The following is a 14821-nucleotide window of genomic DNA, read 5'->3' on the forward strand; positions in this document are numbered from 1 at the left end:
GGAATAGGCCGGTGAATTTCAGTGCATTCCGGCGGGCCTCGGGGAACTTCAGTGCAGCAGCGCCACCTGGTGGACGTCGGAGGAACTACCTTAGTGAATCCCGGCCGGACCCGAATCCACCGCAGAGAACGCGTTGCTGGATCGCAAATGGACTGGGTAAGTAAATCTGCCCCCATTGTCTGTGTTTTTATTTTAGGGATTTGTTCCATTTACCTCTGGGCCCAGCATGGCAGCAGGATCGGTGATTGTTGACATGACCTCATTGATTAATTCAATAGGAATGTCTCCTACAACTCTTGGCTTCTTGGCATCTTCTCCCAGATATGGTTCACCACCTTTCCTTTTATCACCTGTGAAAATATAAATTTTAATAAGATATTTTAATAATATACATTGGAAAATTAATGTAGTTATACGTAGGCTTAGATGTCATCTCTCACTATATCATCATCAAAACTGTTAGACTCATTTTTTTTGTTGTAGGATTTTGTAAAAATTCTGCAGGAAAATATTTTATCTGCATGAATCACAAGCTAAAGCACAGCGGTAATTAAGTATGGATGACTTTCATATAAACTTATGGGTCTTCACACCAACCTGTATTTGATTCAATTGCTGGTTTACTGGATGGACTCAAACTTCCATTGGACTGGTCTAGAGACGATGGGCTGGTCACATAAGTAACTGTCCTTGCGACTGGTGGATTTGCAATAACTGCAGTTGTAAAGTAATGTAAAAAATATTTAATCAGATTGCCCAAGGTAAAACAACTACAACTATTTTGTGGTACATATATGTTCCTATTTAAAGTAAAGGATAAAATAATGATGCATATTATATTGTTCTTTAAACACATATTTTTTATTTATTAAAATACATTCATAGTCACCAAGTTTTGGACACTAAAATACTCAGTGTCCCAAATAGTCCTATCCTAAAGCTGTCCGTGGATGCAAGAAAAATAGCCTATAGTTACTGAAGCTAGTTTTCGTAGTAGCAATGTACAGGGAGGTAACTACAGCGGTAGCAGCCATAACAGCTGCTATGGGGCCCACAGTGTCAGTGTTGGCTGACTGGATGCTGTTCCACACATGAACTTGCTTAGGACTAGGGATCCCTCATCTCTAATTCCTGCCGTGTACTTCCCCCATGTGGTCAGGAGCTACTGGGCCCTGGGATAAGAAATCAGACGTTCTGCAGTGACTCAACATCAGAAATCAGCCCAAAACTTGATTTTGCTGCAACAAGGGTCTATAGTTGCATAGACACTGGTCTATAATTGCATAGATTTTTAACACTTAACCATCAAAGGGAGAATATACACTAGAGAAGGTGACAAGGTTTACATTTTGTTAACACACATGCGATACTACAAATTTCTACTGCGCTCCAGTGTGGGAACTCCATTCACTGGCCTCTATTTGTATCTTATGTTAACATTGCACGCACCCGCTACAGCCTTATACCGGCTGCACCCGCAGAGGTTGTAGAGGGCACACACTGTCAAATCCGTGTCACAGCTGAAACCCATAAATAAACATAGGATGGCAGTGAGAGGTATCTCTGGAGGGCTGGAGAGAGGCGAGTATAGTGTGTCTGTTATTTTATACAAATAATAATCCTGGACAACCCCTTTAAAGATGCTATTAAAACTCCTGCACATTTCTATGTGTAACTTACATACCAGCTTGAATTCCAAGCTCATTGGCTCGAGAAGACGTTGATAGAAAATCTTCATCCCATATGGGTGAATCATGACTGTAAACCTCTTCTTCCAACATGGACAAGAACCTGTAATGCAGATACAAAGGAATTAAATAGCACTGGATATCATGCTTTCTAGGTGCTGTTACTGTGAAAATCGGTTCAGCCAAGAAGTATTAGGCCAAAGTAATGCAAAAAATGACACTGTTTAGTCCAGTTGCCTACAAGTGAATTTGCGCTACAAAAAACGCTGTGTGCAATGGAGGGCTTCCCGGACTGAACTCCGCATGTCCGTTCAGTCCAATGCCCCCAGAACCCTTCTGGCTTATTACCATAATTTTAAAAGTTGATTTTAGTAGACAGGAAGCCATGTATAAGAAATATAAGGAGATTATCATGATCACAGGGCCTGGATCTATAAGTAAGTGTCCATGTTTTTCATGCTTGATTTCTTATGGATATTCTGTGGATTTCAATTTACAACAACCAAGGACAAAGTGCATATTTTGCCCAGGAAGAGCCTATCAGCATTGTATATTACTACATTTTAACCTATTGCTTTATAGTCAGCGCATTCAGCCAAAAAGATCAGCTTATCATAAGGAGGATCTGATACAACACATTGGTTTGTCTTGATACCAACAGCCTAATATTTTACATTTTACTTCCTGTGTAAGTAGAATAAAAGTCAAGTGTATTTTAGGAAATATGTCCTACTTTGGAAAGTGGGTCAGTATTAGTGTTCTCTTCTCCTGTGGAAGTTTATCTTTCTCCTGTCTGGCCTGCTCCAGTAGCTGCCGCCTCATTACAGTGAACACTGAGCGCAGCAATGTGCGGCCAAACACCTGAGTTGTTTCATATCGGTGTAAGCTGTCGCAGAACTGGGGGACATTGCAGTAACAGAGCCACCTACGATATCAAGCACATGCATATTACTACATATTGATACAGACAAACAATTGGGTGGAATATACAATGGATAATTTATGGTCATAGAATCTTATAACTTTATTAGCGAGGTAAAGGAGGTTCAGCCTAAAATTAAACGATAATGCAGTGTATAAGACTGAAGCATAACACTGAAGTACTATAGTCTACTGTGTGATGACAAGATCACACATCTAAGTCTCATAGAATGATTAAAATAAATTGCTCTAAATTAATATAAAACACAACAAATAAGGTAAAATTAACTAATAGCAAAAATACAAAAAAAAACTAAACTTATTTGCCCTTAGAAAAGAAAAAATATGGGCAAAATATTAACTGACTAATGTACCGTAAAATAAAACAAAATAAAAACATTTTACCTTAATATGAGAAAACACTCCATAACTTCACCATAACTGTAAAAAATATTTGTTATCTATTTCACATGGTAGAATAGTCAACAAAAATCAAGCCCCCATATAGCTGATTCATGGGAAAATATAAATCTTCTATAAAAAAGAAGGAAAAGTTTCATCACTGCTATTTTCATGCTTAGGGTCTGTTAATACCCGTGGAATATCTTTTATATATCACAGGGAACTGTGATATATAACATAGAAGAGGGAACCTATCCCCACAAACCTGCACAATAAACCACAAACAGTACCTCATACTTGTAATCTTAAAGTCTTATACCTTAAGACTGGAATTGTGTTCCCATGGTTCTAGTGTGGCTCCTGTACGTTGCTGCTTTTGTCCAAAAATGACTTTTATTCATCCTCTTTTTTCCAGAGATCCAGTTAAGGAGGCCGGACAGCTCTTGGATCCAGTGAAATTCCCTTGCATAACGACTGCTCTTCCTGGTGAAACTTCCCCTATGTATCCCCCTCGTCACTGCCCCCAGCTCCATATTACTACCATCCAGTCTGATATTCCCATGCATGCATTGTACCTGGTAAATCCACTCCATGGAGATCCACGTCATCTAGTTTGGTGCATGTGCAGTGCACCTGTCAGTTCAGCGCCGCCCTGCTGGTCCATGGCTTACTTCACAGGTAATGTTGGCTTGTCCAATGCTCTTTAGCAACTTGCATCGGACAGGCCAGTCCTTACATCGGCACCTGTGGAGCCAGCCAGGGTCTAGTAGGCTGTCCCCGAATTGACAGGCGAACCGCACACACACGGGTATTTCAAAATAGATAATAGTGACGTGGGTTTACAAGACAGAGCAGCCATGAGGAGGCGAGGAAGTTTCACTAGATCCAAGAGTTCTCCGACCTCCTTGCCTGGATCTTTGAAAAAATGTTGAAGAATAAAAGTAATTTTTGGGCAGCAATATACAGGAGTGACACTAGAATCATGGAAACACAATTTCCATTTGGGATTTATTGTGCAGGTTTGTGGTGACAGTGGTCATGAAAGAGCAGCGCCTCCACCTTCACATGGGTCAACTGAGAACTTCAGTAACAATGTACAAGTCATCAGATTTCCAGTACCCTTTATGTAAGAATTATTTGTGGTACATATCTTTGATTAGCTGTGAAGCGGTGCTGGGCTACCTGCAACCTAAAAAAGTAAATATGGGAGTAGTGTGACCAGTGTTGGACTGGTTTTCCTTAGGCCCACCAGAGAAAATCAATCTGGGGGGACCACTCTACATTATCCCCCAGGAAATATACTCTAGCAGCCTTCAAATTGTGTTTTCTGATGGACCTCTGGGGTTCAGTATAAGTTTAAGCCAGGTCCCACCGGAGGATCCTCTAGTACTCTGGTGGGCCAGTCCGACACTGAGTGTGACTATAATGTGGCTGCTATATGTCACCAGAAACATTATAGGTTCAGATAGTGAATGCAACATTGCTTCCAATGCAGCTTATATATTGCAATTTATAAGCAGAGGTGCAGGCAATTCAACACAGCCATCTTTGGCCCTGTAATATGCATCAGTACCAGCCAATATCAAGTTGGTACATTGGCACTAGCATTACACCACGCAAATAACTAGGCTGCACTGCAGCTTCTTCCTGGAACTCCCAAGATGCCACTGTTTTTATTTAATCAGAAAAATAGAAAAAAGAAAGCAGGACTGGAAAGTCCACAATAAAAGAAGAAATTAATGCACCAATCCGGGTAAAGAGAAGAAAACTTAGGTTATTTATCCATGCAAAGGCATTTCAACTCTAATTGTATGGAGCTGCAACATCGCTGCATGGATGAATATAACAACAACACAACTTTGCTTTACTTTATCCGGAGTGCTGCTTAAATTTCTTTTTCCACTGTTCTACTATAAATTTTCCCAGCCCGTCAGTGACTTACTGTATCTCCGTGCCCATACCTCTGCACCTAAGTGGGAGTTATCTCCTTCCTACCTTTGAGCCCAATATGTAAGAGCCCCCTCTTTGATCAGATATTTTAGAAGAGACATAACTTTTTCTGTACATGCACTTCAGTAAACACCTAGTAAAAGTTAACTATGTCATTACCTGATAAAATATATACCTTGTATAATTGACTTTGTAGGCAGCGATGTCCTCAGTCGGGGATCTCTGCCTTCGTTGTGATGGAGTTTCTAGATGCCAGTAGTTGAGACGGTTTAGAAACATTTTTGCCAACTCTATAATAGTTTGGCGTTCTTTCGCAGGTAAATGACTAAATTTATATTGCACAAAATTATTTACACCCTTTAAGAAAACAAAATGAGAATAAGTTAATGTTCAGAAGCAGAAACCAAATGTAAACATACACAATATTTACAATGTAATCATCACAAGACCATTGCATTGTTTACAACATTAAAGGGGTTGTCCAGAGGTTAAAAGTCATGGCTTCTTTCTTCCAAAAACAGCGCCACACCTGACCATGGTTTGTGGCATTACCACAGCTCAACTGCATGGTCAATTGTTGCATTGTTTTTTGAAGAAAACCGCCATGTTCTTTTTACCTCTGGACAATCCATTTCATATGTTCAGTGAATGTCTGCTTTTAAAAATTGCAGTATGCTTACGTTTTATGTTATTTTAATGCTTTACAATACATAAGAATGTGACATTTTGATCCAAAGTAGAACCTGTCTTAAACCATCAACTGAGAGAATAGCGCTTATATATAGCAGGAGACGCCATGCAATCATCTCCAGATTCGATTTTTCTGAAACATGCTGTATCTTTAAAGGAAATCTACCATTTGTTTTTATGCATTATGAACCAAACATACCGTGATAATGCTGTAGCAACACTGATGCAATCCCTGATCCGAGTGGTTTTGCTCAAAATACAATTATAAAATTCAGGACCTTGGGAAAGCTGGGTACATACTGGCTGCCGTGTTTCACTGAGCTTCCTGAGCTGTCCAGACAGGACTAATCAATATGAGCTGGATGACTCATACACAGCAGCTGGGGGATGGTTCAGCGATTGATTACTTCTGCTTGTCAGGGACAACACAGTGACACATAACACATAATTAAGGTAAAATGAGAAGCACCGGAGCAGCCACAGGAGCGACAGAGCCTCATTATCATAATTTTATAATAGTTTTTTCAGTTCAGGGATTAAACAAGATATGTTTCTGAATCAGTGTAGCTACAGCATCCTCAAGGTATGTTTGGTTCACAATGCATAAAAGAAAATGGTAGATTTTCTTTAAAGGGGTTGTACAGCCAATAAAATAAAAAATTTAAAAAATAGAGCAGCAGGGCACATGTGCGTCCGGCTGCTCTTTTCATTTGGGGTTCAACAGACCCAACATTCTGGATAAATCCATGGTGATTTTTTTTATATTAGTGGCTGTACAACCCCTTTAATGAAAATCTACCATTTGCTTTTATGCATTGTGAACCAAACATACCTTGAGCATGCTGTGGTATCCAGAATGTTGGGTCCGTTGAACCCCAAATGAAAAGAGCAGCCGGACTGCTCTGTTCATCCCTATGGTCGTGGAGGAGATACTGTCATAGTATGGAGTATAATTCATTTGGAGTATAATTTGCTTACAACTGACCCCTGTTCTTGTCATCAGCAAGTTATGCCCCATCCTTTGTTATGAATTGACAATGAGTTGAGATAACTACTGTAATTTTGACTACTGGGAAAGTGTATACAGTATAAAGTTTGTATGCACAAAGACAAATGAGCAGATGGATGTGCAACACCGCAGCTTGGACCCCAGTCCTTCCACAATATCACAAATGTACAGTTTACATTGCATTGGAAATCCCAGAGAGCTGCTTCATCCATTGTGATGCTAAGCAGATAGAGTAATGACCATAATCTGTAAAATCAGCAAATATTTAAGGCAATGATTTGATTCCATGCCATTTCTTGCCCTGCATCTGCTGTAGGATGGCAGTAAACAAGTGCAATGACTATAGAAAATTCATATTATCAGGATATTAAACGGCCGATTTGTTTTCTACTGTGACACACGGAGAGAAGGCTGTATGCCCTGACCATGGAGCAGCAATGATTTCACAATGACAGACTCTTGATTCAGCGTTTCAGCTCTGAAATTGCTCAGTCACAAGAACTGGAATGTTAAATGAACTAAACCAGCCACGCATCACAACACTGCTGGAATGAGAAAATCAACCAGACGCCGTATGCTAAAATGTTGTTTGTGGAATGGAAAACTGAAATATTTACTCGAAATTTCTCAAATAGTGAAGTTCGTCTGATTTTTCTCAATTCATATAATTTTATTATAATATAATATATTGTATATATACTTCATTAAGGAAAAATGTTCTGTTTGCTCCTTTCTTCTCCTGCAGTGAGCAGTGTTTCTAAATGCCTTAAACAGCAAGTAGATGAAGATCGGTAGCTAAAGGTTAACTCTTCACATACCTAGAGAATATTTCGCTTGCTAATTCAGCTCTGTAAGGAGATATGGCTACCCAGTGACTGTAACTAGTTAAAGGGCTTGTGCACTTTAAGCAAATAATTAATATTGTTTGTCTAATGAAAAGTTATACAATTTACCAATATACTTTATGCATCAATTCCCCACTCTTGTATAGATCTCTGTTTGCTGTCCTTCTATAGGCAGATTCAATGTTATTTTCTGTGTATAAAAGCTTTTCTATGGTCATGTGATGTCAGACAGGCACATGGCTCATTATCACACACGGCTCTAGTTACTCTGGTGACATTAACAAATCGTGCACCTGTGTGACATCACATGACCAGGGGCCAGTTTGTATCCACTGTAAATAAATATATTAGCGCCCTGTTGACTGACAGCAAGCAGAGATCTAGAGATCTGAAAGTAAGGAAATCATTAAGAAAGTATACTAGAAAAATGGTATCATTTTTCATTACACAAACTATATTATTTTTTGCTGCAAGTGTGTAACCCCTCTTGGTCATAAAAACCTTATTTATGTGTACTGATAAAAGTAGAAAGCAAGGAGGGAAAATAACAGGAAAAATATACTTTTTCATATTATAAAGTTTACCATTATCTTCTCTTATTTATGCAATTTGGCTTAAATGTTTAGTTACACTTTAATTTCTTTTACTCACTGTTATGGATAAATGCATCAGTAAACTTTGTTTAAATCAAAATAAATATATTTAAAGTAAAACTTGAAAAAAAGACCAATAGTTTCAAATTATTTGCAAAATAATAGGTTTATTTTAATTTTCCACTCCACTATGCTCAGATCACATGCTTCTTGATGTGTAGAGATGATAAGTAGGGCTATATAGTGTAGGTGCCAGGTTGTATATGAAGTACATTGTCTCCTATCATCGGATTTACACTTCCTTATAGCTTTCTGGCATCGAAAAAGAGTCATCTTAGCCTCCAGCAATTACATTTATTTCACATTTTTTACCAAATTGATTAAATTCCTTTGGTCTCACAATAGATAAAACACTTCCAGAGCAAAAGCTCATTTCCCTGTCCACAAAGAGAATTCATCCAAGCTTGGCTAAGGCACATATGTACAGTATGGGGGAAGTTGGGGGTAATACTGTAACCGTTAGATAAACTGTTTCATTGACAGCCAGTTCAGGTTTTGGGTCGTCACCGTTGTAGCGAGGTCAACAAAATAAATGCGCTGCAATTGGCAGCCAATTCTTATTCTCTTGTTTTTCAACAGTCTGTCCACTGTGGTAAGAGGACAGGGTTAAAAAAAAATACCACATGGTGTGGGCCTGTGTACCTAAACAAAAATCAGAGGTCCCGAGCGACATGTAAAACGACATACTTCAACCTCCTCCTCCCAGCAGGTTCACCTCTATCTTTCTTGTTAGCTTTCTGTCAATAAGGTTCCACAGTTTTATAACTTTTTGTTTAAATTTAAACATAATTTATGTGTATGTGGTGATGCACAGGTAGGAAAAAAACTAAAAATAGTAACTAAGTGCAGCTAACCAAAAAGAAAATGTGTAGACAATTTTTTTGTACTGGTAAACACATTACCTGCTCGATACTGGGCTTCTCAAAAGGTGGACTTTCCGGAGAGACTTCCACTACAGGTTTCCCCATTTGCAGAATACATTTTCGTAAAAGCTAAATATGAAGGATAAGGTGTTAAATAAAGCAGAATTTTGGTTAACCTAGTTTATGAATTAAAAATTATTTTTAAAAGTCCCGTGAGATTATCAGTCTCTCTTAGGGCAAATTTATGCATTCATTCAACAATCCAAAATGAGGTCAGTTGCTTATAATAATCCTACTAATGTATGACTGTGGTAAAAATATATTACTGAGATTTAGACCTCTGAATCATAAAGTAAGCTTAAAACGGGTTGTCCATTTTTAGCAAATAATTGATATTGTTTGCGCAATTAAAAGTTATACAGTTTTCCGATATCAATTTCTTGAGGTTTTCTAGATCTCTGCTTGCTGTGAAGCTTTATTGTTTATTTCCTTTAGATAAAATTCCAGTCCATGGTCATGTGATTTCACGCAGGTGCACAGCTCGTTATTGTAATCAGAGCTGTGTGATATAACGAGCCGTGCACCTGTGTGACATCACATGACCATGGACTAGAATCTTCCAATAGACAGCAAGCAGAGATCTAGAAAACTTTGAGGACTGGATACAGAAAGAATATTGGAAAATTTTATAACTTTTCATTGCACAAACAATATCAATTATTTGCTGAAAGTGCACAGCCCCTTTAAAGAGTTTCCCAGGATTTATAACATTTTACCCAAGACTAGGGAAAGGTTAAATAACAAAATAAAACTATACTGTCACAGTAGCTCCCTATTGTGCTATGCATGCAGTGACTGGCTGCAGTGATCACATGGAAGATAAATGGTAACAGTATTTTCAAGAAATACCAATAATTTTAGTTATGTACATTGGCTGCTATGGGAGCAAAAAGGAAGATAAAGTGATATTGATATTAAAGTTGATCCATCTGGAATACTCAGACACTGAAAAGCTTGAAATACCTTAAAGAGATAGAAATAGACTTGTTTCGTATCAGCGTCTTCTTCCTTGTGTACACAAGTAAACAAGTATTCCACATCTAGAGCGATCCCCAAGAGTCTATTAATTTCCTCTTCTGAAACGTTCTCTAAATGGGAGACATGCGAAGCTGAAAAACAGGAAGATTGAAGAGTTTCATCACTAAAGCTATTACTAGTTGATTTGAGTAATTTACATAAAAACACTCTTTTACGTTGTTCTATTTTGCGTTTGGGTTCCAATACACTGGTTATTATTAGTGCTATCGGAGTCAGGCTGTGAAGTAAATCAGTGTCCTTCCCCCTCTGGCAGCAGACCTTTCTCTGCAGAAAGAGTGTTGTAAACTATCGTACACTGCTACTGCAGAGGCAATCCATGAATGTAAGGGCAAAGGGTAATTATTACTGGCTACCCCCCAGTGTACAGAGAAAAACAGTGACTGAGAATAAAACAATCAATATTTTTTTTTATGGTCTACACAATGAATAGTATAGTAACTGCTGTGATGACCCTTTAAAGAACGACACCTGAATTTAAAGTGAATTTGTCAGTTTTGACCATACAAAACTACAGCCAATGTTAACGCTGAGGCCCTTTTTGTTTTTGCGTTTCCATTTTTTACTCCCTACATTCAAAAATCTATAACTATTAAATTTTTCCATGTAAAGTGCTGTATGAGGGATTGTTTTTTGCGTAACAAATTGAACTTCATAGTGATGGTATTTAATATTCCATGCCAGGTAATGGGAAGCAGGAAAAAAATTCCAAACACATTTGGATTTTCTGGCTTTCACTGTGCACCAAAAAATGACATGTCTACTTTATTCGGGGATAATACGGTGGGTTAGCAGTGGGTGTTTGCTGCAATATCCAGCAAACGACCATCTTGCATGGAGAGGACTCAGCCTATGAACCCTCTCCATACAACCGCAACATACTATTACGTCACATGTCGGTAAAGGGGTTATGTATTGTCCCTGGAGAACTGTGTACGCTTACCTGTTAGTAGTTACAGACGGTGAAAAGTGAAGTTATAATCCAGCCCTTAGCTCCTGCAGGGGCTCTGGGCTGGTCTTTCAGCCTGAAGAGCTTTCCGCTCACCAGCGGGTGGGGGGAGACAGTAAGGCTAGCTTTTTAAACACAAAACATTTTATAGATTCCCATCAATGTGTTTATATATTTTTTGTCTGTACCTTTTATTCTTCTTTTTAGATCTTTTAGTTTTATTTGGACATGTAAGCGATTAGATCGCTTAAACTTGTAATATTACAGTTTTGCCGCCTATTGCAAAACTATTGAGGGTTAAATAGTAGCAAACAAGGTTCATTGCTTGCTACTATTTAACCCTCAATAGTTTTGCGGCAAAAGGCTCAGAAGGCTTCTGGGTGCCATACTAATGGAACGGCCTGTGCAATCTTCTCACCATCTTCTGAGCATGTGCAGTATTTAAAGACCCACTCCTAATATTATAAACTTCATAAGTGTCTCGTTATCACCGATTCCAAGATTTTTGCCTAAAACATCCATATATTCATTTGCTCTGAGCCTCAATGTCTACTGTATAATGCCAGCATTTTACAAGGTGATAGGTTCTCACTGTCACCAGTTTCTACACCACTAAACTAGTAGCCCCCTCAGGTAGGAATTGGGAATATGTCCTTTCTCTCACCCCCTCCTTGTGAAATCTCACCTGTTTATCAATTAAATTTGCATCTCTATGGCCTGGAGCGTGTTTTATGCAAGCATGCGCCAATTTGAATTAAGCTGTCAAACCCGTTAGCAGAAGGTAGGAAAAGGAAGGAGAGAGGAGATTACAATGATGACTCTGTCCCAGGTGGTTCTGTGAAATGCCCACGTGACTTGGCATATAACCAGGTTCAAAGTTTACTTTCTACACAATGAAGTAGTGGACTTGTTGTGTATTGTAAGCTGCAGGAACCTACTGATAGCATCAAAGGTGACAGGTTCTCCTAAATCTAATGAAGATTTAGAACTATTAGAAAAAATATACCCTTCTTACCAAGTGTGTGAGAACAACTACGACACGGCTCAGTGAGGCTCACAGCTGTCTGCTGGAAATCCATTCTGGGTGGTGTGGGAGGAGGATTGGGGTTCTTCCATCCATTGCATTTGCACGTTTCATCAGCCTGAAATGGTATTAAAATTCATACTATTAAAAGTAATGATTTGTCTCTCATCTCTTATTTAACAAAATAAGGACATAAGCATATTAATGAGACGCGATAAATTACAGAACTTCAGCATCTGCATGTTTTATTCAAGGTGATAATAAAAGTTTTACTAAAAACCTAAGGTATCTATTGTAAGAGTTCCGGATTGCCACTGCTGGTAACACACAAAAAGGGAATGTTGACTTCATCTGAAAAATGGAACATAAACCACATAACTGCTATTAGCAGAAATATAGCAACTTCTAAAGCTACAACTGAACATTTTACCCAGAAAATACCGTACATACAATAAGGTCCACCTACATGCAAGACCGCACTGCATCACTTCTCCGCATTGGTTTATACAGGGGGCCTGGAGGGGGCATAAAAAACCATTTTCAATGAGAAAAGGTGACAAAAGTTTGGATGTCTGAAAGCAGATGTCTCCAGCCATACTAGAACAGTTTTTATCTAGAGCAGACCTGGGCAGAGTTCCCCTTCCCATCATTAAATAATGATGCAATTAGGTCCCCCATATTTTCATTGAATAATTGTAATGATTTATACACTCTTTTGTTATGTAGGGATAGGTTATATACAGTATTGGGTAGAACTGAGTTAAGTATATAAGTCTGGCCCTTTAAAATTATTCAAATTGTGGCCCAATGAGAAAATGAATTGCCCACCCCTGATCTAGAAGAAGGAAAAAGTCCTATAGAGAATCTGCCGGTAGACTGATAGTAGGGAAATAATTCAACTTCAAATATGGCAGCCAGAATAAATCCTGTGTGATATTTTTACTTTTAAGAACTTGTATAAAGTATCAGTATAGGGGGAAAGCCTTGCTGGGACACAGGGACTGTGTTTACAGGAAATCTATCACTTCCATAGCCTTCATTTTAACTAAGCACAATTACTGTTCAGCACTTTTATTCTGATACCGGATTATATCTTCACTAACCCAGAAACTGTGTGATTTTGGCATGTAGTTTTGTCACTCAGGCCACACTGCGCTCCTTCTTCTCATAATTATACACACCCCTGCGTGTGCTTGTTTGCACCCACTTCCTCCCATTCCCCTGCCCAAGATCCGGTGACGTCACCCAGCTCTCGGGGAAATATTACGCAATGCTTAGCCAGATGCTTTCAGTAGGGCTGCGCATAAGAGAGAAGGCAGGATGTACACAGGAGCCCCAAAAACTACTGAGCATATTTTTAAAAGACATTTTTTTGCAAAATGACACAGTCTCTGGGCTAACAAAGATATGATTCCCATGAAGAATGTTAAAATAAAGGATCTGCAGGTGGTAGATATCATTTACCTTGCAAGCTATACTGTAGCGCTGCACAAGAAACATGTAGCCAACCCTATAGAGTTAGGTGGTGTGTTAATATTGTAGGAAATAGTTGATGACCCCTTGTGGGCTAAGGCAGTATTCCCCGACCACTGGGTTGTGGCCCCATGTTAGGTTGTGGCCTCAAGTACCTGAGCCTAAGACGAGGATGAGGAAGGACAGCTACTGTCTGAAGGTGGTGAAGCATCGGGACATGACACTTATCCTCTTTACACTTTACAAGGTTTTTTTTTTGTCATTCACATGCAGCAACTTCCAAAATTTTGAAGGGAATTGGCTCAAGGCTGTGTAACTAAACTTTCTGTAGCTGAAAAGCCTAGTAACAAGCTTTTAGACTGCTATGCATAAATTTACCTTAATTAGTCAGAGGGGTGGGAATCAGCTTCCTTTACTCATGACTAAATCTCCTACTAAATCCTATCCTGTGAGACGCGACTGTCATGTCCCCCACTGACTGGAAACAACCTGTTACCCTCCGGAAGTGGCATATCTTGTGTAACTGCATAACTGGATGAAGCATTCCCCCATGACTAATTAAGTTATATTTTCATATGACACTATTAAGTTTATTACATTACTTTCAAAAACTAAGAGCTTAGTGAGGGGCGGCATAGAAAATGTTATTATGTGAGTATATGAAGCCAATTATAGATGGGAAAAGCATGCCAGACCCAGTTTACATCTGTTACATTATCTGACAGCCGTTGGCTGTGTGTGACTCGCTGAAGAGAATTCCTGAGGGGAGGGGGAATGAGGGAGCTAAGTTTATCTTCAGCAAGTTACACACAGCCAACATCTCTCTCAACTCCCTCATTCCCCCTTACTCCTCTTCAACGACTCACACATAGATAAGGTCTCACTCAACACAATTCTGAGGGGGAGGGGGTGATTAGGGAGCTGAACCCAGTCACACAGTGACAAGAAAACACACCCTTGTGACTCAGTGAGTCTCTTGGCAAGGTGCCAGCAACTTTTAGCTACATCTGAGCTATGTTTTTTTGTACCAAGAAGCTTAAAGATTTCTGTGGGATTCGGTCATTAAGTTTAATGGTGAAAACCTGATGACAGAACGGAATGTGTAACTGAACCTGCAAAAAGCAGGTGAGTACTTATCCCTACAGGTTCTTTTTTTAAATTTAAAAAAATCTTGTTTTTAGGCAGCACCATCTAAAAAGGAAAAGTAAAAAATGTGCGGCTTGTTAGGGGCACATAGAGGTGCCAAATCAACATTTTAA

At 39.0% G+C, this 14821-nt stretch overlaps 2 protein-coding genes across 8 annotated transcripts in view; one reads left to right on the forward strand and one right to left on the reverse strand.

The window, feature by feature from the left end:
- Positions 1–14821, reverse strand: part of KAT2B (lysine acetyltransferase 2B) — a 63646-nt gene that overhangs the window by 20036 nt on the left and 28789 nt on the right. For all 7 annotated transcript variants that reach the window (XM_072153642.1, XM_072153640.1, XM_072153641.1 and 4 more), the window contains exons 2-9: positions 12081–12207; positions 10045–10190; positions 9061–9150; positions 5137–5318; positions 2422–2613; positions 1685–1791; positions 598–714; positions 214–350 (exon numbers count right to left, since the gene is read on the reverse strand). In XM_072153642.1, coding sequence (XP_072009743.1) covers positions 214–350; positions 598–714; positions 1685–1791; positions 2422–2613; positions 5137–5318; positions 9061–9150; positions 10045–10190; positions 12081–12207 — 1098 coding nt within the window. The remainder of the gene's footprint in view (positions 1–213; positions 351–597; positions 715–1684; positions 1792–2421; positions 2614–5136; positions 5319–9060; positions 9151–10044; positions 10191–12080; positions 12208–14821) is intronic.
- The window catches only part of PP2D1 (protein phosphatase 2C like domain containing 1), a 78933-nt gene that overhangs the window by 15989 nt on the left and 48123 nt on the right, over positions 1–14821 (forward strand).

Source organism: Engystomops pustulosus, chromosome 5 (assembly GCF_040894005.1).
Source record: "Engystomops pustulosus chromosome 5, aEngPut4.maternal, whole genome shotgun sequence".
NCBI lineage: Eukaryota > Metazoa > Chordata > Amphibia > Anura > Leptodactylidae > Engystomops > Engystomops pustulosus.